The sequence below is a fragment of the Ambystoma mexicanum genome, chromosome 9 (genome assembly GCF_040938575.1).
Source record: "Ambystoma mexicanum isolate Mex_15411 chromosome 9, UKY_AmexF1_1, whole genome shotgun sequence".
Classification (NCBI taxonomy): domain Eukaryota; kingdom Metazoa; phylum Chordata; class Amphibia; order Caudata; family Ambystomatidae; genus Ambystoma; species Ambystoma mexicanum.
In genome coordinates, this window is record NC_090931.1 from 1,278,947,164 (window position 1) to 1,278,970,630 (window position 23,467).

Below are 23,467 nucleotides of genomic sequence, written 5' to 3' on the forward strand. Positions count from 1 at the left end.
TATGATCTCTGGTGGATGAATGGTTCTGTACTGCCGGCGGTGCCCTTCCTGGAGCCGGGCCTGCCGTGGCTTATTTCAGGACAACTGTGGGTGAAACACTATACTTAGACTAGAATGGTGAGGGGGCATTCATGGTTTCAGCAATGCATATTTGAAGGCGGAAAAGGTACCAGATGCTTTTGGCAGGAACACGATAGTAATACCTCACACCACCTAAGAGTGGATAACTGTGATGCAGAATTTGTGGACAAACGGGAATGATTTCTGTTTCATATCCAATGTCAAGCCTGTGGCCACTGCTGGCCATGTGGACACAGAGGCATGTGCACCATCTGTTCTATTCTTTACCTGGTGCAGTCCTCACAAAAGTCAAATACGTGAATAGCAAACATCCTTTTCACTACAAGCACTAAGTTCTCATTCAACCCCTTCAGCTCTTCTTCTCAGAAGAATGGTAAAGTCAGTGGCCCTTCAGGGCTTATATGCTTTCAGGTACATTTCCAGTAATACAGTCACAGGAAACTCCTCAAATAACAAACCCAAAAACGAACAGGCGGATGCCCAAAGAGCTCACCATCCTTATGCTTGACACAGGATAGGTATTTGTTAAAAATTGGTTTTTGATAACAAACGACCATTGGGGCATTTTGGTGGTCTCAAAGGAATTCAGTCTTACCCTTCCGCATTTTACCCCACTCCCAAACAACTTTGATAAATCGTGTCCCTGTATATAGCCAAGCAATGGGGACAATAGAGGCTGCCCCACCCTCTCGAGTTACCAAGAAAGCTTTTGTGCCAGATTCCTTTAAATTCACAATAAGTGCAATACCTTCTTCAGACAAGGATGTGGGGACTTAGTATGATTCTTTACCAGTTGAGCTTCACCACCTTTCTCCTGGAGAGAACATTCAAAAGGGTGACCCCAGAGGTGATCCTTTCCTCCTTGTAGCAGGGGGAATGATTATGCGCTCTGTATCTGTAGGATGCATACCTCACCATCCCTATCTGGCCCCCCTTTGCAGGCTCTTGTAATTTGCAGAAGAGACCCAAGCTTAACAGTTTAAAGTCCTTCCTATTTGACCTCACCTGTGCCCACAGGAATTTCACCGGGGTGATGGCAGTGGTGTCAATGGATCTAAGCAATTTGGCATACATATCTACACCTACCTCGAAGATAGGCTCATCGGAGCACTTTCTCATTTTGCAGAAAGCATCTCCCTTTAGATGAGTCTGGACCTCATGACCTCTTTGGGCCTATCTGCTAATACCGAGAAATCTGCACGTTTCCCAACTCAGACCATGCGTTACATTGGTTTCAGGTGTATACAAAATTGATTTTCGGCATGTTTGGTATGAAATGCGTCGAATACACGTGACGTCACTGTCAATATAAAAACAAACATACAAAATGGCACACGCACGTAATTGACATGCAGCACACCATGTAAAGGATGATTTATTACAGGACATCCAAATGATTCCAATCCATGCTGTAACCAGGTAAGTCACTCTCATACTTGGGTCATATTTGATTTAATCAAAGATATACTAATATAATGAATTGAGCGACTGCCTCAAGAAATATAAAAATGTCAGCCATTTGATTTCTATTACAGCCATATTATATATACAATCCAACTACCTGGGACGGTACACATTCAAGTATCTAATTGGATCACCTCATGGGGATGAGGGGTGAGCACTTTGAATTATAATTGTATAGCGGCAGTAGGATGAACATGAACACTAGTTCAACTAACAAGACCATTTTACCGCCATATTAGAAAAAGCAATATTGCTATCCAATCTCAGCTTAAATATTGGAAACAGGACGAACTAGTGGGAGTGATACACTGGTAAACCCACAAATCCCACACCTCAGTGAGAAAGTAATAGTGAATACTGGATTAATGGGGACTGATAATTCACATATAAATATAATTATATGTATATAACAGAGAGCATGCTAGCACCCTTTTGGACTACACATTGAGTGCTTGACTCACGGGGTAGTTTGGCTGCACAGCTTCTCTGAGTTTAGTAATCAACAAACAAGTACATATTGTCACCAAAAGAACAATTGTAGGAAATGAGTTCACATCATTACTTGAACTATGTCACAGACTTGGTGACGGTATCTAGTGACATCAGACTATATGATAATGGCACATTGACAATAACATTTGACCAATTGTGTCTTTGTTTTTCTCTTTTATTTTTTATTTTGTTCTTTTTCTAACTTTATCTTTAACAATATACTATTTTATCATTTTTCTTATGTATAATTGTATTTGATGTATGGTCTCTGCTTAAACCTTACCAAAATTCTCCTCATTTGAATTGTAATAATTATGATGGCTCATTTGTGTTTTTTAAAAAGAATATGTGAATAATTTGAATGCCTACATATGATTACAAATATAATTTAGAAAACAGACTTTGTTAATTTGTCAGAAGCACATAATCATGCTTTAAAAACTACCCATGGTCAAAACGCGTGTCGGTTGGGCGCATTTGAAATTGTAACTCCTGTATAAAAGGAGAGCAATAAACCAGTGATTGTTTTGAATACTGTATCTTGTACTTGGGGCGTCAAGGACATAATATTATAACTAATTAGAAAAGTTCAGGACAAGCGCAATATTCAGGCATACAACAGCTTTCATTGATTCATTTGCAAGAGGCATGGGCGAAGCATCAGTATACCAGATACTACAGCTATCCAGGTTTACACAAAACTTTATTTATCAATCTTACCTAAGCGTACTGACAGACCAGGTCAGCCCCTACCATTTAACTTATTTAATTATCCTGGTCCAGTGCTGCAGGAACCACATTCTAACAGACATGGCAGAATATTTCCGGAATCGTGAAGATCGGGCAGCATTGTTTCCCCTAGAGGGAGCACCAATAATGCTTTCAGAACAGGCACTAGTCAATCAGAGGCATTACATCAAAAATGTATCTGACTGGAAAGACTCTCAAAAAAATAAAAAAAATAAATATTGGGAGAAAGCATCCATGTCCACTATTTAGATAATTAAAAGATCATAAGAGTATTAATTTTTCCAGATTTTAATAACAGCGAAGAACAAGATTGGCAGGTAGCACAAGCAACACAGACTCATCAATGCAGTCTACCAGTCTTGGAAGAGTTTTTTTTTAGAAGAGATCAGATGTTACAAAAGGGGGAACCAAATACGCCAGGTTCCAAGTTCCACTAATTCAAGGTACACTAACACAAAGCACCTCTGCAGAGGAAGAAGAAGAGGCTGATGCAGGGCTGAGCAGAGACCAGGATCAACCAGGTCGAGCTTCAGGAGGCTACTATTAAAAGGCCAGCACTGAACGTAGTGATTAATCTTTCTAACAGAGATCTGACGGACACAGAGGTATCCGTCCTTAATAAAGGCTTCTCGTTTGCACCGACGGTGGCAACAAACCTAGTAGATTTCCAAATTGATCTCTACAAGTTCATTAGGAAATTGAAACTCAAAAAATGTTTTCATTGTGAAACTGTAAACAACCTGAGACACACCTACCCCAGAGTAAACTCACTATATCAGACATGGAGAATACACATTTACTCTTACAGCTAGAAATGAACACTCAGAAAATCCAAGAACAGATTTCTGAGGAGTTGGGTATTCACCCAAGAAATCTGCAGATTCAGGAATTGAAAGCGAAATCTAAATTCAGTCCATAATCACCGACAAAGTATGATTGAAACCTTTCATAAGGCAGTGACAGCAAAAATCCATCGCTATATGGATAAAAAAACAATACTAAACACAACACGTCAAGGAAGAATTTGAGTAAAGAAGAGATGCAAGCATTAGCAACATTATCTGAAGATAAATGTATTATGATAAATGAGGCTGACAAGGGGGGGCATAGTTGTCATCAATAGAGAAGACTACATTCACATGGCGGAACTGGCGGACCTGCACTTATCCACACATGGGTGCTATAAGAAACTGACAGCGAATCCCACTAGGATAGTAGTGAATGAAATGTTAGCATTGATTAAAAAAAATGGCACAGAAGGGGTTTGCTGACAGATGAAGAGAAACAATTTCTTAGCATAACTGAACCAACTATGCCAACAATCTATCTTCTTTTGAAGATGCATAAGGTTTATGACATCTTGCCAGAAGTATGCCCAATACTGGGCAGCATAGGCTGGGTCGTCGGAAGGCATTTCAGCTTACAAAGATTCTGCCATCAGACTTCAAGTACTTATTCTTCCCTAACATATCAGAGACTCTACATATGTTTTGCAAATTCTTAAGAACATTAATTGGCAACCTGAATTCCAACTGGCTCCATTAGATGGTAAATCTTTATATGCATTGATCGATCATGAGTTAGCCATCCAATTAATAGACTAAACGTACACTGACTTTTCAGCATCTAATAAACAAACTGTTGAAATGATTAACGAATTTCTTAGATTTACCTTGAATAATAACAACTTTGTTTTTAATAAGGATTATTATTTACAAACTAAACGACTAGCGAAGGGGGTCAAATATGTCCCATCTCTAGCGAATCTGTTCATGGGCCAGTTCGAGAACTTTCGCCCTGATCGATAATGAATATACAAAAATGGTTATAATCTGGAAGCGATTCATAGATATTATGATTTAGAATGGGACTACAGATACTTTTATGGAATTTGTGGATTACTTAAATAATAATAATTTTGGCATTGAGATAACAGGGCATAGTGATGCTATCCCAATAGATTTTCTAGATCTCAATATTTAGGGTGTCAATGGCAAACTAGAGACTAGAACTTAAAGGAAGCCAACAGAAGTTAACTCGACCTTGTTCGCCACTAGTTTTCACAAGAAATCTACCATCTTTAACATACCAGTAGGTGAATTGTACAGAGCACGAAGAAACTGTATTAATTACATTATTTTTTATCAAGAGTGTAAGTTGTTAACCAACAGGTTTTGTGAAAATGGCTATTCTAGGGATGTGTTTTGAAGGCTTGTAACAAAATTAGAAGCATTGATCGAAAAAATATGTTGAACCCGAATTCAAGAGAGAAACCAATATACCAACAGAGGGTAAGTGTAACGCTCACCTGGTTCCCACGGAGGCGCGGCATCGAAGGCGCAGAACTCTGAAGATGGACAGGAAGGGCCCCTTTATTCTGGCTTCCCTGGCTCGTTGGATACCCTCCTGTGCGTGAAAAGGGAGTATTACCAACTGTGGAACAATGCTCAAGCCTCCCACTCCCTTCAACCCTCCACGATACCACCTCCACGATTCCCCGTGAAGCCTCACCTTAGGGTTTGGAAGAATGAGCTCTCCATCCTGCTTCTGATGCAGGGGCGCGTTGAAACCCAGTTACTTCACTGGATTGAGGATTGATGGGAGTTCAGGTAAGCTTGACTGTTCAGGTAAGGCGCTGTAAAAGTTCTGTTCAAAAGTTCAAGCTTAATAATAATGTTCGTTGTCTAATTGCAGCAAGCGCTAATGCTTATGTCTTTTTCCCCTTAGGGGCCGGGGTTCGGAGTGCCGGAGATATGGCGCCGACCCGAAGTGAAACAGTTCTGGATGAGCGCTCAGGTAATGTCTTTGCATTCGCTCATTCAATGTCTGTCTTTTTTCCCCATAGGGGCCGGGGTCCGGAGATGCCAGGAAGCGGCAGGACCCGAAATGCAGTGGGAATAATCCAACAGGTAAGACTTAAAAGGAAACTGAGCTTTCCATATTCCTTTTCTCCCTCTCACCTTTGTTCTTGTCTTTTTTCCTCTAGGCGCCGGGGCGTAGCTGAATCCGGAAGATCGCTGCTGAAGATGGAAGCGCCTTGCAAAGGTGAGTAAAATGCAGCGCTGCAGCGATCGAAACGAAATGCCTTTAAAATGATGTCTTCCTTTTCAGGGCCGTTGGAGAAATGACTCCGGGATGCAGATTTAGCAGGTAAGGGCTTTTCTTCTCCTATTCTCTTCCTTTCTCCCCTTGCAGGTGTTCCAGGGTGCTGGCAGGCGTGGCTGAAGTCAGGAAGCAGGAGCTGACACGGTGAGCGTCCAGCTGCTAGGTGCAGAACAACGCGAAGCATGTGTGGCTGTTCGGGTGGGGTTTAAATAGCCTTGGAAGAAGTTCCTGGTATGTATCCTTCCCCGACCACACCCGGGTGGTGAAATAGTCCTACAGGTTGAGTAGTCCCATTCAGGCCTCAAGAGGGCCTGGATGAAGCAGCAAGGTCTGCATCAGGTAAGTGTGCACCCAAGCACTTAAACACATATCCTCTTCTATGAGCCTGGCACCTAAGGCGCCAGGACTGGGGTCCGCTATGAGCCTGGCGCCTAAGGCGCCAGGACTGAGTCCAAAGGGCCCCGACTTGGGCCCGCTGAGACTTCCCTGGGGAAAATGATGTCTGCCTCTGGGGTTGCTGGGCCCGGCCTGGCTCCTTAGAGGTAGGCATCATGACAGTAAGCCTCATAACCAAATATTCTAGAGATAGCAATGCTTTCTTTAGAATGGTGAAAAAACATTGGCATATTTTGCTGATGGATACAGATTTTACCAAATGTATAGAAGATCAACCTCAATTTCTATTCACAAGCACACCTACTATTAAGAACATGCTAAGTTCCTCTTTTCTTAAATCAAATGACTAGTATGTAAGGGGCGGATGTAATTGTATGAAAACCCTTAATCATGGATTTTTCAAATGTGCCAACCGTAGTATGTGCAAACCTGCACATGCCGCCAGTGCCACTTTTATTTGTAAAGAAGGTATGGAAATCCAGATCGAAGGATTTTACAAAATTGCCACACAAAATATGTAATGTATGCCATCATTTGTATATGCAAAAAAAAATGTATGTGGGAAGCATGATATGGGAAGTGCGCATCAGTATACAGAAACACTTATCATGCCTTAGTAATCCGGACATTAGATTACCATTAGCTAATCATTGGCAGAAGTTACATCAACTTGACAATAAAACTGACATACAATTAATAGGATTGCAGAGAGTGAAGTGTGGCACCAGAGGAGGTAACCAAAAATTGCTACTCAGACAGATTGAATCCAGAATGATATGCAGACTTCACTGTACCACTGTTGGTCTCAATCGAGAACATGAGATTAATGTTTTTTCATGAGTTTCTTACATATAGATCATAACTTGTGAACAGTGAATAACAAACAGTATATTGATTCTATATGAAGTACAACATTTCTTTATTGTAATTAACTCAGAACAGTAATGTGAATGTGACTATATATATGGCCACTTGACAAAATTAACTAGTTAGCTATTTGCTATCAAATTGAAATTGACAGCTTCATTAAAACAGGTAAACTGTAAGAGAAAAGCTGTACAACCGGACCACCACATTTAGAAGAGATAATACATTTGAGGATACTTTTTTGTTGTGAACAACTATGTAGGGTACACGACTAATGTGGTTTTAAATAATATAGACTCCAATATCAATGACATGGAATTCTAGCTAACACTGAATCTAATCTATACAGCCCTAAATTATTAATCTAAATGGGAACTACATTAAATATTATGATGTTTTTTAACCAATGTTGTTTTAAAATTGTTAATACGAGAAATGTACTCTGCAACCTGCCTCTGATAATGTACTATGAATGTGTTTGTTGTATTTATATTTCTAATACTTTTATGGTTTGTTGACCAAAATTTAATTAAACTGACTGACTGACTGAATCTAATCTATATCGTCCTAAACTATGATATTAATATTAGGATTGAGCCACAATTGGATGTGAAACTCCATCATGAAGGGAAACGAACACATAACCATATGGTACGTATAACCTATCTGGGTAGGACCGTAAAGCATCATTTGCCATATCATTATATCCAAATGGCAATATCTGACATGATACTATGATTAAAGTATCAACTATGTTGGTGTCAACCAGTTAGACTAAACAACAATCACCTAAGGACATTATTTGACTAATGTTTTGAGAATAATTAATGGAACATATTAATCAATTAATAATGGAAATATTGCATATGTTATTTTGGACCGAGGCACTAAATATGGCAGTATTGGAGACACAGAACTAATGATAATTAGCCAAGGAACAAATTTGATATATGTATGGAGAAAGCATAAAAAGTAAATTATTCATCCTTATTTCGGTGAGTCAATATTTATGAATGCATGTGTGCACAATGTAAGTGAGTTGGAACTAGGAGATACTTATCAGGTAAGGTGCATTCGAAATTGCTTTTCAGCATTTTTGGTATGAAATGCAAAGTGACACCGATGACATCACGCATCAAATACATGTGATGTCACCATCAATATAAAAACAAACATGCAAATTGGCGCCTGTGTGGAATTGACAAGCGGCTCACCATGTAATGGATGATTCCTTATAGGACATCCAACTGAATCCAATCCATGCTGTAACCAGGTAAGTCACTTTTAAACTCTGGTCATATTTGATTTAATCAAAAGTATGTATCTATATATATATATATATATATAATATATATATATATATATATATATAAAACAAAGTCGTGTTTGTATGTGGCTTTCTTGGAGACATGCTCATGAACGGTGAGGTCTGGTGTCATGAATTTTGCATGGAATATTATTTATTTCATTGACGAATGAATGCTACTATTTCTGGCTTGATAGGTCATTGCGTTCCCAAGATAATGAATCTTTTTTTGTTTTTCCGCTTTGTTTTTTGGCATTATGTTTTGTGCTGTTACACAGCCATCCAGTAATACGTTAAAGGGCTTGTGGCACTTCCCTGATCCGTCCACGCAAAAAGGTTACCATAAAAAACAAATGATCAGGGAAAGCCCAAATATATTCGGACCCAAAAAGGATTTTTAATGAATTTACCTAATTTAAAAAGGTAGACCTCACTATTCCATTCATCAATTTAGTGCAAAACATTCACATATAATTATTTAACAAAGTGTATCACATGAAAAACAATACATTGCAACAATACAGTGTAAACATAGAAAAATAAAGGTGTAAAAACTGCAAATATTAGTTTATACAAATGCAGGAAGGTCCCTTTGCATTTTATAGGCACCACAAATCAATCTATCTGCTGAAAAAATCATCTTGATGAGCAGTATGTACAATCAATACTGCACCGAGATTTGGTTGTTGACACAACTATGTTTCTGTAACGGTCACCTGAATCCCACAGAGACGCTGACCAGGTCTGGACTTCTGCGGCCTCTTCTAAGGTGATGCGCAGAACTCGGAAGACCGACTGGACAGGACCCCCAAATCTCGCTTGTCTGACTCGCAGGAGAATCCTTCTGCAGATGGAGAAAGGGGATTAACTACCTGCGGAGTAGCGCGTCGGCCTCCCGCTTCCCTCCTTCACTCTCCTCAGACCACCTTCGAAATTCCCCGTTAACTCTCACCTTAAGGTTTGAAAGGACGAGCTCTTCATCCTGCTTCTGGTGCAGGGGTGCGATTATATCCAGTTACTTCACTGGTGTTCGGATTGGTGAGGATCCAAGCTTACTTGACTTTCCTGGCAAGGTGCCGTATGTATACTGTTTTAAAAGTTCAAGAGTTGGCCTCCTTTTCTATTTGCCTTTATATTCAGTAGTCCATCTCTTATCCCTTTTATCACAGGTGCTGAGTGAAGATTTCGCGTAGAGGAAACAATTTGCCGAAGGTAAACTCAGGTGAGTTTATGATGAGTGTTTCCTTTAATGTCCTTATCTTCACCCACTAATGCTTGTGTCTTTTTTCCCCATAGGGGCTGGGGTACGGTACTGCCGAAGAAGCGCCGCCAACCCGAGATGAGGGAAGATTCTCCCAACAATAATCAGGTAAGTCTTATGGCGAATATCTGGCTTTCCTCAATATGTTCCTTTTGCTCACCTTTTGTTCTTCTCTTCCCCCTTAGGCGCAGGTATGCGGAGGATGGTGCAGATGGTCGCTAAGGAGCACAGAGATGCCTCGTGAACAGGTGAGTGGAACGCGGCGCTGCAGCGAGCAACGCGATGCGTCTTTAAAATAATGTCTTCCCTTAGGATCGCCGGCGTGATGACTCCGGACTCTGGGTAGAAGCGGGTAATGTTCTTCTGTTCACCTTTTCCCTTCTCTTCTTTCCTTTCAGGTGTTCCAGGATGGAGGCGGGCCTGGCTGGAGTCAGGATGCAGGAGCAGACACGGTGAGCGTCCAGCTGCTAGGTGCAGAACAACGCGAAGCGTGAGCTGCTGTCTGGGCGTGGCTTAAATAGCCCCCAAAGTAGTTCCAGGTACGTATTCTTCCCCGGCCACGCCCGAGTGGCAAAATAGTTTCACAGGTAAAATAGTCCCTTTCAGGCCTCAAAGAGGTCTGGATCTGGCAGCACGGTCTGCATCAGGTAAGTTCACATAAACACTCCCTTTATGAGCCTGGCGCCTATGGCGCCAGGACTGAGGTCCAAAATGAGCCTGGCGCCAAAGGTGCCAGGACAGTGTCCAAAGGGCCCCTACTAGGGGTTGCTGGCCTTTTCCCTGGGAACATGTCTGCTTCCGGGGACGCTGGTCCTGGACTGGTTCTCCGGGAGTAGGCAACATGACAGCACTCCCCCCCCCCCCCCCCCCCCAAAGCCCCTCCCAAGATTGTTCTCTCCGGGGGTTTCGGTTTGTTTGGGAAATTCCGGTGGAATTTTTTTATTAACCGAGGTGCATGTACATGGTCACTAGGTTCCCAAGACCTTTCCTGAGGCCCGTATCCTTTCCAATCTATTAGATAGGAAAGTTTTGACTTTGACACCTTGGAATCTAAAATGTTCTTCACCTCGAATTCAGGTTCTCCATTTATTTGGATAGGTTCTGGTGGCTTGATTAGTCGGGTTCCAGGTTGTACTGGTTTCAAAAGTGACACATGAAAAATATGGTGAATCCGCATATTAGCTGGTAGGTCGAGTTTGACGGCCACCGGGTTGATTATGGCCGTAATTGAGTAAGGCCCCAAATATTTTGGGCTAAAAGTTCGAGGTCCTTTGAGCGATAAGTGTCTCGTAGCCAGCCATACTTGGTCTCCTATTTTGTATAGAGGTGCCTCACTTTGATTGAGATCAGCATTCTTCTTGTATTTTCTCTTGGCTTGCTGTAAATGTGTAGCTGCTCTTTGAAAGCTTGAGTTATTGTAGAATGCAGATGGTCTACTGTGGGCATTCCGAGGCTTTGAGGCGAGTCAAGATCTGAGGTTCGAGGGTGATGCCCATATAAGGTATAAAAAGGACTTTGCCCAGTTCCAGAATGTACCGAATTATTGTATGCATATGCGGCAATCCAAAGAATATCCTTCCAATTACTTTCAGATTGATGCAACATACACCGTAAATATTGTTCAAGGGTCTGGTTAGTCCTCTCTGTTTGACCATCGGTCTGAGGGTGGTGGCTGGTTGATAATCTTACGTCGATTTGTGCCAGCTGACAACACTTTCTCCAAAAATGGGAAATGAATTGGCTTCCCCGGTCAGAGACTAGTATGGACGGGAATCCATGTAAACGAACAATATTTCCAAGGAATTCCTTGGCTAGGACAGAAGCTGAAGGTAAACCTTTTAATGGAATGAAGTGGGCCATTTTGGAAAATAAATCCACAATAACAAGAATAGTGTTATATCCATAACAAGGAGGCAGGTACATAATAAAATCCAGTGACAAGGTGTGCCAAGGTGCCGGTGGAATGTCTAAGGGTTGAAGAAGGCCGGCTGGTCTTTTTTTTTTTTTTACCTTTATTTTGGGCACAAACACCACAGGACATCACAAAGGATTTAATGTCCTTTCGCCAAGAGGGCCACCAGAACTGTCGTTTAACCTTTTCTTCCGTCTTGGCAATACCTGGGTGCCCCTCTATTAGAGTATCATGATAACGAGAAATAACCAGTTCTTGTAATTATTTGTGTGGTAGAAATAAGCGCCCTTGGAAGTAAGGTAGATCATCTTTGACAGTAAAGTAAGACCCCTTTTGAATCCAATCCTGCAAGGCTGTAGGGTCCAGGAGTTGTTTAACTCTAGCTTGAATGTCTTCCAGTGTTTGTAAAGAGTTCATGCCCAGAATTCTTTGTTCGGGAATTATCGGTACAGGTTTTGAGTTTGTATCTGTTTCTCCTATTCCTATTCGGGCTAGAGCGTCCGCTTTGCCATTCTTGCTGCCAGGACGGTAGGTAATTACAAAATCGAATTCAGCAAAAAACAAAGCCCATCGGAGCTGACGTGATGATTGAGCTTTGGCAGTTTTCAAATAATGTAAGTTCCGGTGGTCAGTGATCACCATGATGGTATATCTAGCGCCAAGAAGATAATGCCTACAAGCCTTAAAAGTGGACTTAATGGCTAATAACTCAGTGATTGCATAATTGACCTCAGGTGCCGAGAATTTTCTGGACCAAAATGCTACGGGGTGCAGTTGGTTAGTTTCGGGATCTCTTTGAGACAGGACAGCTCCCATGGCTAAACTGGATGCGTTGGTTTCGACTATGTATGGGAGATCTGGACGCGGGTGTTTCAATACAGGTGCGGAGGTAAATTTAGCTTTTTATTCCTGAAAGGCCTGTTCGGCTTCCTCAGACCATTCGAAGCGTTTATTTTTCCTCAAGAGTGCAGTGATGGGTTGTACAATACGTGAAAATTCCGGGATAAATCTGCGATAGAAATTGGCAAAGCCAAGCATGCTTTGAACGCCTTTCACAGAGCTAGGCGATGGCCATTTGAGGATGGCATCCACTTTTCGCGAGTCCATTCGGTGTCAGGATGAAACCAAGAAACTCGACTTATGTGGTATGGAAAACACACTTTTCAAGTTTTGCAAACAGTTTGTGTTGGCGCAATTTCTCAAGAACTGCCCTGACGTGCTTTTTGTGATCAGATTCCGAAGAGGAGTACACAAGAATTTCATCGATATATACGACAACACAAACATCGATGAGTTCCCGAAGGACATCGTTCATGAAGTTTTGGAAGGCAGCAGGTGCGTTGCACAATCCGAAAGGCATCGCCTGGTACTCGAATAGTCCATATTTGGTGCGGAAGGCAGTTTTCCATTCGTCGCCTTCCTTTACTCGCACCAGATGGTAAGCCCCTCAGAGATCTAACTTGGTCTATATGCAGGTATGCTTCACCTGGTCAAGAAGTTCAGGGATCAGAGGCAAAGGGTAACAGTTTTTAACAGTTATCTGGTTCAATGTGCGGTAGTCGATACAAGTTCTGAGGTCGCCTTCTTTTTTTGGCACAAAGAATAAAGCCGAGGATGCAGGAGACTTTGACGGGCGAATGAAACCATTGGCTAGGTACTGATCTAAATATTGTCGCAAATGAAGATTCTCGGGTTCAGTAAGAGCATAAATCCTGCTACAAGGGGGTTGTGCACCGGGCATCAGATTGATTTGGCAATCGTACGACCTGTGAGGCGGTAACATGTTGGCCTGTTCCTTTTGGAAGACGTCTTGAAATTCTTGGTATTCCGGCGGTATTCGCAAAGTGGCAGGGGTTACTGTTCCTGGATAACAGGTTTGTGCACAATCCGGAAAGGTTATCCTCTTCGCTCGCCAGTCAATTCGAGGATTATGTGTTTCTAACCAAGGGATTCCTAGAATTACCTGAAACTGTGGAGCCTTAATTACGTCAAACACAACAGCCTCCCGATGCCCGTCCTGACCCACTAGTGTCACCTCTGCAGTGGAATGTGTTACCGGCCCAGAGGCGATTTCGGTTCCATCTACTGTGGTGATTACCTCTTTACTGGTTTTAGGACGAAGAGGGAGGTTGATCCTGGAAGCCAATTCACAATCCACATAGTTTCCTATAGCCCCACTATCGATGTATGCCTTAATTGCATGCAATTTTGGGGAACAGCCCAGGCTGTTGCGGATCTATGAGGACCATTGGCATGATGAAGTGCGAGGTCTGAGAGTTAGTTTACAGGCTCGGCAAGCGGACCCCTATGCTTGTCGGGCGTGCTCGTTTCCTGAATCAGGTCCATATGGTTCTTATCCGCGGCTCCTACCGCCTTCTTGGGCGGTTTTACTGGGCAATCTCGTAAAAAGTGTCCAGAAGCCCCACAATAAAGACATAATCGCATCTGCTGTCTTCTTTCACGTTCTTTTTGAGTTAAAGGTCCTTTAACCCCTCCAATTTGCATTGGTTCAGAAACATCAGCACCCTTGGGGTTAACGTGAGTCTTGACCAACACCCGTGTCTCAAACTTGGACCGATCTGCCTTTCTGTTTTGAAGCCTGTGATCTAATTGGACCACTAAGTCTATATATTCCATGCAGTCTTGGGGCGGATTTACAACTTGGGCCAGGACATCCTTAAGTTCTCCACGTAGACCTCAATGAAATAACGTGATTCTTTTATACTCTGGCCACCCAGTCTCCACAACCAACCTATTGAAGGTTGCGATATAGGCTAAGAGATCCTGATTACCCTGTCGTAGGGACAGAAGTTCGTTGTCCAGGGCCTGTCCCTGAGAGTGCCGAGCAAATAATCTTTCCATGCGTGTCTGAAAGCCTTGAAAATCCTGGAGTATTGGGTCATCTTGAGTAACCAGTGGAACTGACCAATCGGCAGCACAGCCGCTGAGATATGATAATACAAAAGCTACCTTGGTTTGGTCGTTAGGAAAGGCCCCAGGTCTGCAGAGGAAGTGCAATCGGCATTGATTCATGAATACGGCAAATCTTTTGGGGTCCCCGGCAAAACGTTCAAGTGGGGCCAACGGCATATTTCCAGGTAGATTAATTTGCACTGGGTTACTTGAAACCACTGGGGCGGGAATACCCCCTGAACCTGGTAGGGGAGTTTGTCCAGCCTGACCTTGCAATAGCTGCCTGGCAAGGTCATCACTTTGTTCCTTAGATACAATTAGTTCTCTCCTGAGAGCGTTAGTCTCCTGACGAGCGGAATGCACTTCGGCCCATAATTCCCCCAATAGGTGGGCCAACTGATCAGTCTCGGAAGTCTCCATAGCGCCTGGGTGGGAAATTGTAGGAAGACTTCGCGTTCTGTAACGCTCACCTGACTCCCACGGAGACGCTGACCAGGTCTGGACTGCTGCAGCCTCTTCTAAGGTGATGCGCAGAACTCGGAAGACTGACTGGACAGGACCCCCAAATCTCGCTTGTCTGACTCGCAGGAGAATCCTTCTGCAGATGGAGAAAGGGGATTAACTACCTGCAGAGTAGCGCGTCGGCCTCCCACTTCCCTCTTTCACTCTCCTCAGACCACCTCCGAAATTCCTCCGTTACCTCTCACCTTAAGGTTTGAAAGGACGAGCTCTCCATCCTGCTTCTGGTGCAGGGGTGCGATTATATCCAGTTACTTCACTGGTGTTCGGATTGGTGAGGATCCAAGCTTACTTGACTTTCCTGGCAAGGTGCCGTAATTATACTGTTGTAAAAGTTCAAGAGTTGGCCTCCTTTTCTATTTGCCTTTATATTCAGCAGTCCGTCTCTTATCCCTTTTATCACAGGTGCTGAGTGAAGATTTCGCGTAGAGGAAACAATTCGCCGAAGGTAAACTCAAGTGATTTTATGATGAGTGGTTCCTTTAATGTCCTTATCTTCACCCACTAATGCTTGTGTCTTTTTTCCCCATAGGGGCCGGGGTACGGTACTGCCGAAGAAGCGGCGCCGACCCGAGATGAGGGAAGATTCTCCCAACAATAATCAGGTAAGTGTTATGGTGAAAATCTGGCTTTCCTCAATATGTTCCTTTTGCTCACCTTTTGTTCTTCTCTTCCCCCTTAGGGGCGCAGGTATGCAGCGGATCGTGCAGATGGTCGCTAAGGAGCACGGAGATGCCTCGTGAACAGGTGAGTGGAACGCGGCGCTGCAGCGAGCAACGCGATGCGTCTTTAAAATAAATGTCTTCCCTTAGGATCGCCGGCGTGATGACTCCGGACCCCGGGTAGAAGCAGGTAATGTTCTTCTGTTCACCTTTTCCCTTCTCTTCTTTCCTTTCAGGTGTTCCAGGATGGAGGCGGGCGTGGCTGGAGTCAGGATGCAGGAGCAGACACGGTGAGCGTCCAGCTGCTAGGTGCAGAACAACGCGAAGCATGAGCTGCTGTCTGGGCGTGGCTTAAATAGCCCCCAAAGTAGTTCCAGCTACGTATTCTTCCCCGGCCACGCCCGAGTGGCAAAATAGTTCCACAGGTAAAATAGTCCCTTTCGGGCCTCAAAGAGGTCTGGATCTGGCAGCACGGTCTGCATCAGGTAAGTTCACATAAACACTCCCTTTATGAGCCTGGCGCCTATGGCGCCAGGACTGAGGTCCAAAATGAGCCTGGCGCCAAAGGCGCCAGGACAGTGTCCAAAGGGCCCCTACTAGGGGTTGCTGGCCTTTTCCCCGGGAACATGATGTCTGCTTCCGGGGACGCTGGTCCTGGACTGGTTCTCCGGGAGTAGGCATCATGACAGTTTCGGCCACAGGGAGCAGTTGAATGTGCTGTAGGTGGAATGGCCTTCATCAGGCTGGGCAAAATTTGATGGATATTTTCTTAATGAGTATTCCTGTGTGGATCATGGAAGAGAGTTAATTTGGTAAACTCATTAGGTAAACACAAAAATCCTTTTTGTGTCAGAATATATTTGGATTTGCCCTGATCATTTGTTTTTTATGTTTCACTGCCATCTACAGGTAATTGTAGAAAGTGCTCATCGTTGCGCATCGAAGGTGAAACATGATCAACATTCTGAAGGAAGATCTCAAGACCGTGAAGCTGATGGAATTAAACATGCTTTGAGACCGAACAATGAAAGTGTTGAAGAACCTGAAGCAAGACTTACTAATCAGAGAATTTGTGCTGCTAAAAAACAAAACAACGAAACTACTGAAGAAACTGAAATACGACTTCCTGTTAAGAGAATTAGTGCTGCTTAACAAAGAAGTAATGAAACTGCTGAAGGAACTGAAGCGAGATGTACCGATCAGAGATTTTAAAATCTGAGAATTTAAATCCCGGGCGAAGTCGGGTAGTTAAGCTATTACTAATATAATGAATTGAGCAACTGACTGAAATCCATTTTTTGACTGTTTAATTTCTATTACAGCCATATTATATATACAATCCAACTACCTATGACAGTACACAATCAAGGATCTAATTGGATCACCTCATGAGAATGAGGGGTGAGTACTTTGAATTATAGTTTTATAGCAGCAGTAGAATGAACATGAGCAATAGTTGAATTTACCAGACCATTTTACCCCCATATTAGAGAAAGCAATATTGCTATACAATCTCAGCTTGTATATTGGAAACGAGATGAACTAGGGTGAGTGAGGCACTGGTAATATTTCACAAAACCCAGCGAGAATGTATTAGTGAATTCTGGATTAATGGGGACTGATAATTCACATTAAAATATATGTATCAAACAGTGAACATGCTAGCACCCTTTTGGGCTACACATCGAGTGCTTGACTCACGGAGTATTTTGGTTGCAGACCTTCTCTCAGTTTAGTAATTAAAAAACAAGTAGATATTGTCACCAAAAGGACAATTGTAGGAAATTAGTTCACATCATTACTTGAATGATGTCACAGACTTGGTAACGGTATCTAATGACATCAGATTATGATATGATAATAGTGCATTGACAATAAAATTTGACCAATTGTGTCTTTGTTTTTCTCTTTATTTTTTATTTTGTTCTTTTTCTCACTTTATCTTTAACAATATACTATTTTATAATGTTTCTCATGTAGACTTGTGTTTGATGTATGGTCTCGGCTTAAACCTTACAGAAAATCTCCTCATTTGAATTGTAACAATTATGATGGCTCATTTGTGTTTTTAAAAGATAAATTTTGATTCATTTAAAAGGTTACATATGGTTACGAATATGATTAAGAAGCCAGAAACTTTGTTAATTTGTAAGAAGCGCATGATCAAGTCTTGAAAACGGTCCTAGGTCAAAACATGTGTCGGCTGGGCGCATTTGAAATTGTAACTCCTATATGAAAGTAGAGTAATGAACCAGAGATTGTTTTGAATACTGTATCATGTACTTGGTTCTTCAAAGACCTAATAATATAACTAATTAGAATATTTCAGGATAAGCGCAATTGTCTGCTGTACAACAACTTCCATTTACATTGGGTTCACCTGAGACACTCACAAGGGCATGCCTTCCCTCTGCAGATTGAAACCCTTCATCAGATGTCCAGCAATGTCCAAGCTACAGTTTTTGTTGTCTCCTTGTGGTATGATATAATTATGTGTTATTTATATAGAACTTTTGCCAAAGCGTTTTGCAGGGAACATATTTGCATACAATATCACCCAACCGAAGTTGGTACTCATTTATCGACCTCGGAAGGATGAAAGGCTGAGTTGGCCATGCCGGGATTTGAACATGTGACTGGCAGATCACACACAGATCACAGCAGAGCTCTCAACCTACTGAGCTCTCTCCCGTCCTGGACTTGTATGATGTGCCAGGCTCCACATAGAGAGAACTCTGATTCACCTTTTGAGACATTGGAATCGTGAACCAGCTCCCAATTAGAATGCATATTGATGCAGGATGTCGTCAAAAAGGATCTCCTCTGTTGAATGAATGGACCAATGTTGATGGAGGAATGCCTTTCTCGGATCTGGAATCTACAGGTGCCATTTCATCAGATGCCTCTCCTCAAGATCCACATCAAAGTTCTGGAACTCAGTGGCATTTTTCCTGACCCTTAAGTCCTTGCTCCCTTCTGTCAAGGGAGCGAGGTTCCTGATTTATTTCGACTGTGCCACTACAGTGTTTTATTTGAACAAGCAAGCGGGTTGTGGTCTCTCCCAAAGTGCAACCTCTCTCTACAGCTATGAAAGTAGGAAATAGAGAATGAGGTGTTGCAGTTGTCACACATCTAGCGGAGCTACTCCATACGAGAGCAGATGCAAACATACCCTGTATGAATAGGCACTGACAGAAAATGATGGTAAAAACTATTTTTGAGCTCTGGGGACCTGGACTTGTTCCCAACTCACAGCAACAGAAAATGTCTTTTGTATTCCAAGTGCACCGAACTGATTTGTATTTGCTGGCGTTTTATTGGAATGTGTGATAGTTTCTTTTCATGTATTCTGTTACAATTCAGTAATAGATATGCAACACTACAGAATCCTTCCCGATCGCTTTGATTCGCTTTGAAATATTCTGAGCAATGTATGCGTGCCAGGGATAACCATATTGCAGACTTATTATTACTCCATGAGAGCAACCTTTCCTCTCTCTTAACCAGCGCTAATTGTCATGTGAGGTACAATGCCACAACCAAAGAAAGTAATACAGTAAGGCTGGACGTAAGCTCATAGCTCACTGCATTCTAGTTGCTGGTACGAGATTGAGTTACACAATGCGAAATGGAGCATGTGTTCAAATGCTCATAAAGTATGGGTCATCACATGTTGTACAGCTCTATATTAGCTAATGCTTTTCAAACAGTTTCAGGTGCGCTGCGTGTCGCAAACCTGTAGTGTCCACTACAGTCTTCAGATTTGATCAAACATGCACTTGTCGTATAGCATAACAAAATGTCCGAATGGTTAATTGATCTGTTTTTATTTTAGAATCCAGCACCAGGCTTGTTAAATTTTAAGAAGCCTCTTCCATATATGGAAACAGATATGGAATACCACCTCTGTCCTGTGCCAAAATACACTGTCAACATTGAAGGCACTGGTGGATCTAACCCGACAGCAACACAGAAGAAGTTTCTGAATAGTGAGGTACTTTGCTTGATATAATGTTTTATGATAATATGAAATCTCTCCCCGCGTGTACGTTGTCTCTAACAGACACTGGTCTTTTTCAAGCAATCATTTCAAGTGATGTATCGTCCTACCAATTTGCACTATGCTTATAGTTGTTTTCAGTGTAACATGTCTATTTTGCAGTTGGATGTCTCACTCAGTTTCCTGAAATGTATTGTTGTGGTTTGAACTTTGAATGCAGCGATTAAATGGCCAAGGCAAGCAGCTGTGTTTGCTTACTATACCAATATGTCTATTCGTGTTTGAGCCTTCAACAGGACATCTCATTTCTCATGTTGATAAAAAGTTATTCAAACCATCACACTTAATAGTAATTCTCAAACCGCATTTTGTTTTTATAAAGCTGAAGGGGCTAAGATTTACTAGTATGGCAACCTTTTTCCTTAATCTTTGTGATTAATTCATTAATTCATATCCTCTCTTTTGGTGCAACAATCATGACAACTGAACTGTGTTCCTTAATTCTCATTGGCAAGACACTTACAACTTTCTTAATGACATATTGCTGAAGGTAGTTACAGAAATATCCAACTAAAAGTCTCTCTCTAGCTGTTCCACGATGGGATTGTGGATGGTAGAATTAACATCGCTGCCCTTCTGATACTGATGAAATACATACACTATTTCTAAAATGTTTCTGATGGGTACCTTCCTCCCATGGATTTCTCCTGAATTCACACCCAGAGCACACTGAAAGATGGACTGAGATTGATCGAGGGAGCTTGCCTCGATCCCCAGCCCATCAACATGTGTCAGACTGCCACGGAAGAAGGCCTTGAAGCCAGCTTTGTGACTATGGAGATGATAAACGAGAATAGATGAACTTTTAAATCCCACTCCTGGCTTTTTCATAATCAAACTACGACTCCACAGTTGGATGGTGATCAGAGACAGAAGGCAAAACAAACTCAATTTGAAATGACTTTGGGCTGATGCTTCTACCAGCTCTCTGCCGAATGAGTGACATTGACATTGGATGCCAGGGACTGTGTTGAATGACCCTCTGCAAGGAGGCCACTAGCTCCATTATTGACACCGCCAGCGCACCTGATGGTGCATACAATGGGCCTCATCACGAGTTGGGCGGTATCCCAAATGGGATACCGGCCAACTGTATTTGCGTTACTGGCCACCCATCCGGCGCTATTAGCGCCGGATCAAGGGTTGTGCGTTAATGGATATTCCCCATTCCCCATTGGTGCATTTGAACCAATGGGGAATTTTCGGTGCATTACAGCCGGAGGTATTACCGCAGTTTCACACTTTGAAAAGATGTTTGATGCACTTTCTGAATCACAGTAGCCTGAAATCTTGGATACTGGTACTGAGACAGATTAGTAGAACATGCTATCAGTATATGTGGCATCTGATCCCTCAGGGGAAGGCTTCACTTCTGAGTTTCAGAATGCTAGACCCAAGAAAAGGATCTCCCTCGTGCTATGTGGGACCCCAAGATGAAATCGGTTGCAACCATCATAACACAGGTGGCCTGGTCTCAGAAAAGAAGGCAAACAAGCTGACTGACATCCTAGAGTCTGAGACAAGATCCCTTTTAGAGCGCACTGTTTGATCCCTTCCTGCCATTATGGGATAGCTCTTCTGTTATAATGGTCAGTAACAATGAGGCTAAGGAACATATGCCAACCCCTGGGCTTTACTTTCCAGTCCACTACAGAGAGTCTGATGGTTCTGTACTCTAGAGCCTGATGAAAGCCCAATGCAATACCTATCTTTCCTCCTGCTCAAGACTTAAAGAAATTGGACGCGGTAGGCAGGCAGGGTTTTAGCCTTGCGCAGTCATAGTTTAAAATATGGAAATGTAACCTGCTTTTTAGCCAGGTACATCAACACACTGCACATTTTGTGGGCTGGCATATTTATTTCATAATATTAGGAGGTTTTTCTACAGCGATTGGGCAGCTTTACAATCTCTCCAAAGCACTTGGATTTCAGTCCAAAGCCAGCCCACAGAAAAGTGCTCTTGTGGAAGGCAACTCCCCTCCAACGGTGCCCTTTTCCTCACCTCCCCCCAATGGCACCCTTTCCCTTTCGTCCCTGTTGGCGTCACCACTCTGGAGTGGCACAGCATCCCCTATTCATGCTCTGCATCCTGTCCGAATTCCTGTGTCCCTCACCTGCACCACTCCTGACCCACGCAATTACTGCTGCCTCTACTGGTAATGTCCTGTCGACCGGATCACAATCAAAGCACTTTGGGTGCAATGAGGGGGAGGGAAAGAAAGGAGTCAAGGGTGTTCAACTGCCCAAGGGATAGGGAAAGAACCTTGATGGGCCTAGCTATACTATAATGGACTGCAAATCGTGGCAGAGTTTACTTATCTCAATTGATGGTCAATGAAATTCAGAACCCCTTGTGGAATTGGATTATTGATAGCCAGGACACCACTGGGCACATTGACGATGAATGGTTTAATGCCATCAAGCCATCACAGACACAGGCAAGGTGCTTTGAGGTCATTCCTTAGTGAGAACATATAGGTTTTCTGGGGACTAATAAAATAAAGTTGCAAGCCTGTGAATGAGGTGCAGCTCTTCTGCTGCAAGGTAGATGACTGGCTGTAACATTTTTAAAATTCTATGTCATTTGGCCTGTCCATGACTGCACAACGAAAGTCTCAAAGGTTTAGTAGCTTTACTTTTTCAAGGCAGACTTTCCAGCAAAGACAACAGTAGCCTCAGCAAATTGAGTATTATAGGTCAAATTACATTACCATTCACCCTCAACACCACACTCTTCCCAGCATTTCTAATGAGGAAAGCACCAATGGGTGAGCATGCGGTACAGTATTACAATCATATACATTTTTGTATCTGGGTACTGCATCCCGTTCGTTGTGGCCTGTCCCCTTTCGTACATACGTATGGCTATCCTTCCTATGGGGATGGGACCGAAGCATTTTTAAAGGTATATGAAAACATGATTTGTGCATTCATGGTAACCTTGCCCCACTGCTCACGTGTATAGCCATTTCTGCACCTTGTCCCACTCCACATGATTGCCCCGGCTGTGCTATCGTAAGCGGATATGCATTGAATGATCTCCTCATTCTTTTGCAGTCTTTTTTGCCTTTGACCCCAGAGCTCACCTTGTCAAGTTATTTGTCTACCTCTGCCATCAGAACTTTCACAATGCTAGTTGTAAGGTCAACTTGTTTTCTGGGACTCAACCTCATTCATTTTGCTTGCAGTGTCAGGGCACAGACTGCTTGTAGATTTGTGTTCTTGCTCTGTGATGCACTCTCTTTTAGAGCACTGCATTCTAAAATCAAGAGGCGTCTGTCACTGGTCATAGCTACATTTTTGTAGATGTTGTCCCTATCAAAGGCAAGGCCTCCTTTTTACACCACATCCCGGTGAAAGAATGGAACTTCAGCCCTTGGCTTTTGCAACTTGCTGGCCGTAGGAGCAATTAACATCATGGGCACTGTTTGCCCTCCCACTGGGCCCCAGTGTTCTGAAGTGCCTAACCAGCCTAAGGCAACAGTATCCACCAGACGTCCCTGCATAGGCTTATTAAGCCCTGTACCACTGGTTCCGTTAATGTGTCACTTTGGCAGCATAAGGGCACCAGTTTGGATTGTGTTGCTAGAGCTTGTTCTGATGGTGAGTAGTGCCTTCTGGATTTCGGACCAAGATGCTTCTCCTTCCTGTCATGTTTGCCCCCCCCCCCTTTTTGAAT

At 42.8% G+C, this 23,467-nt stretch overlaps 1 protein-coding gene across 1 annotated transcript in view; it reads left to right on the forward strand.

Annotated features, from left to right (window-relative positions):
- The window catches only part of CFAP221 (cilia and flagella associated protein 221), a 988,124-nt gene that overhangs the window by 811,833 nt on the left and 152,824 nt on the right, over positions 1 to 23,467 (forward strand). Inside the window, exon 20 of the mRNA XM_069616611.1 lies at positions 19,564 to 19,722. Within this exon, the coding sequence (XP_069472712.1) occupies positions 19,564 to 19,722 (159 nt within the window). The remainder of the gene's footprint in view (positions 1 to 19,563; positions 19,723 to 23,467) is intronic.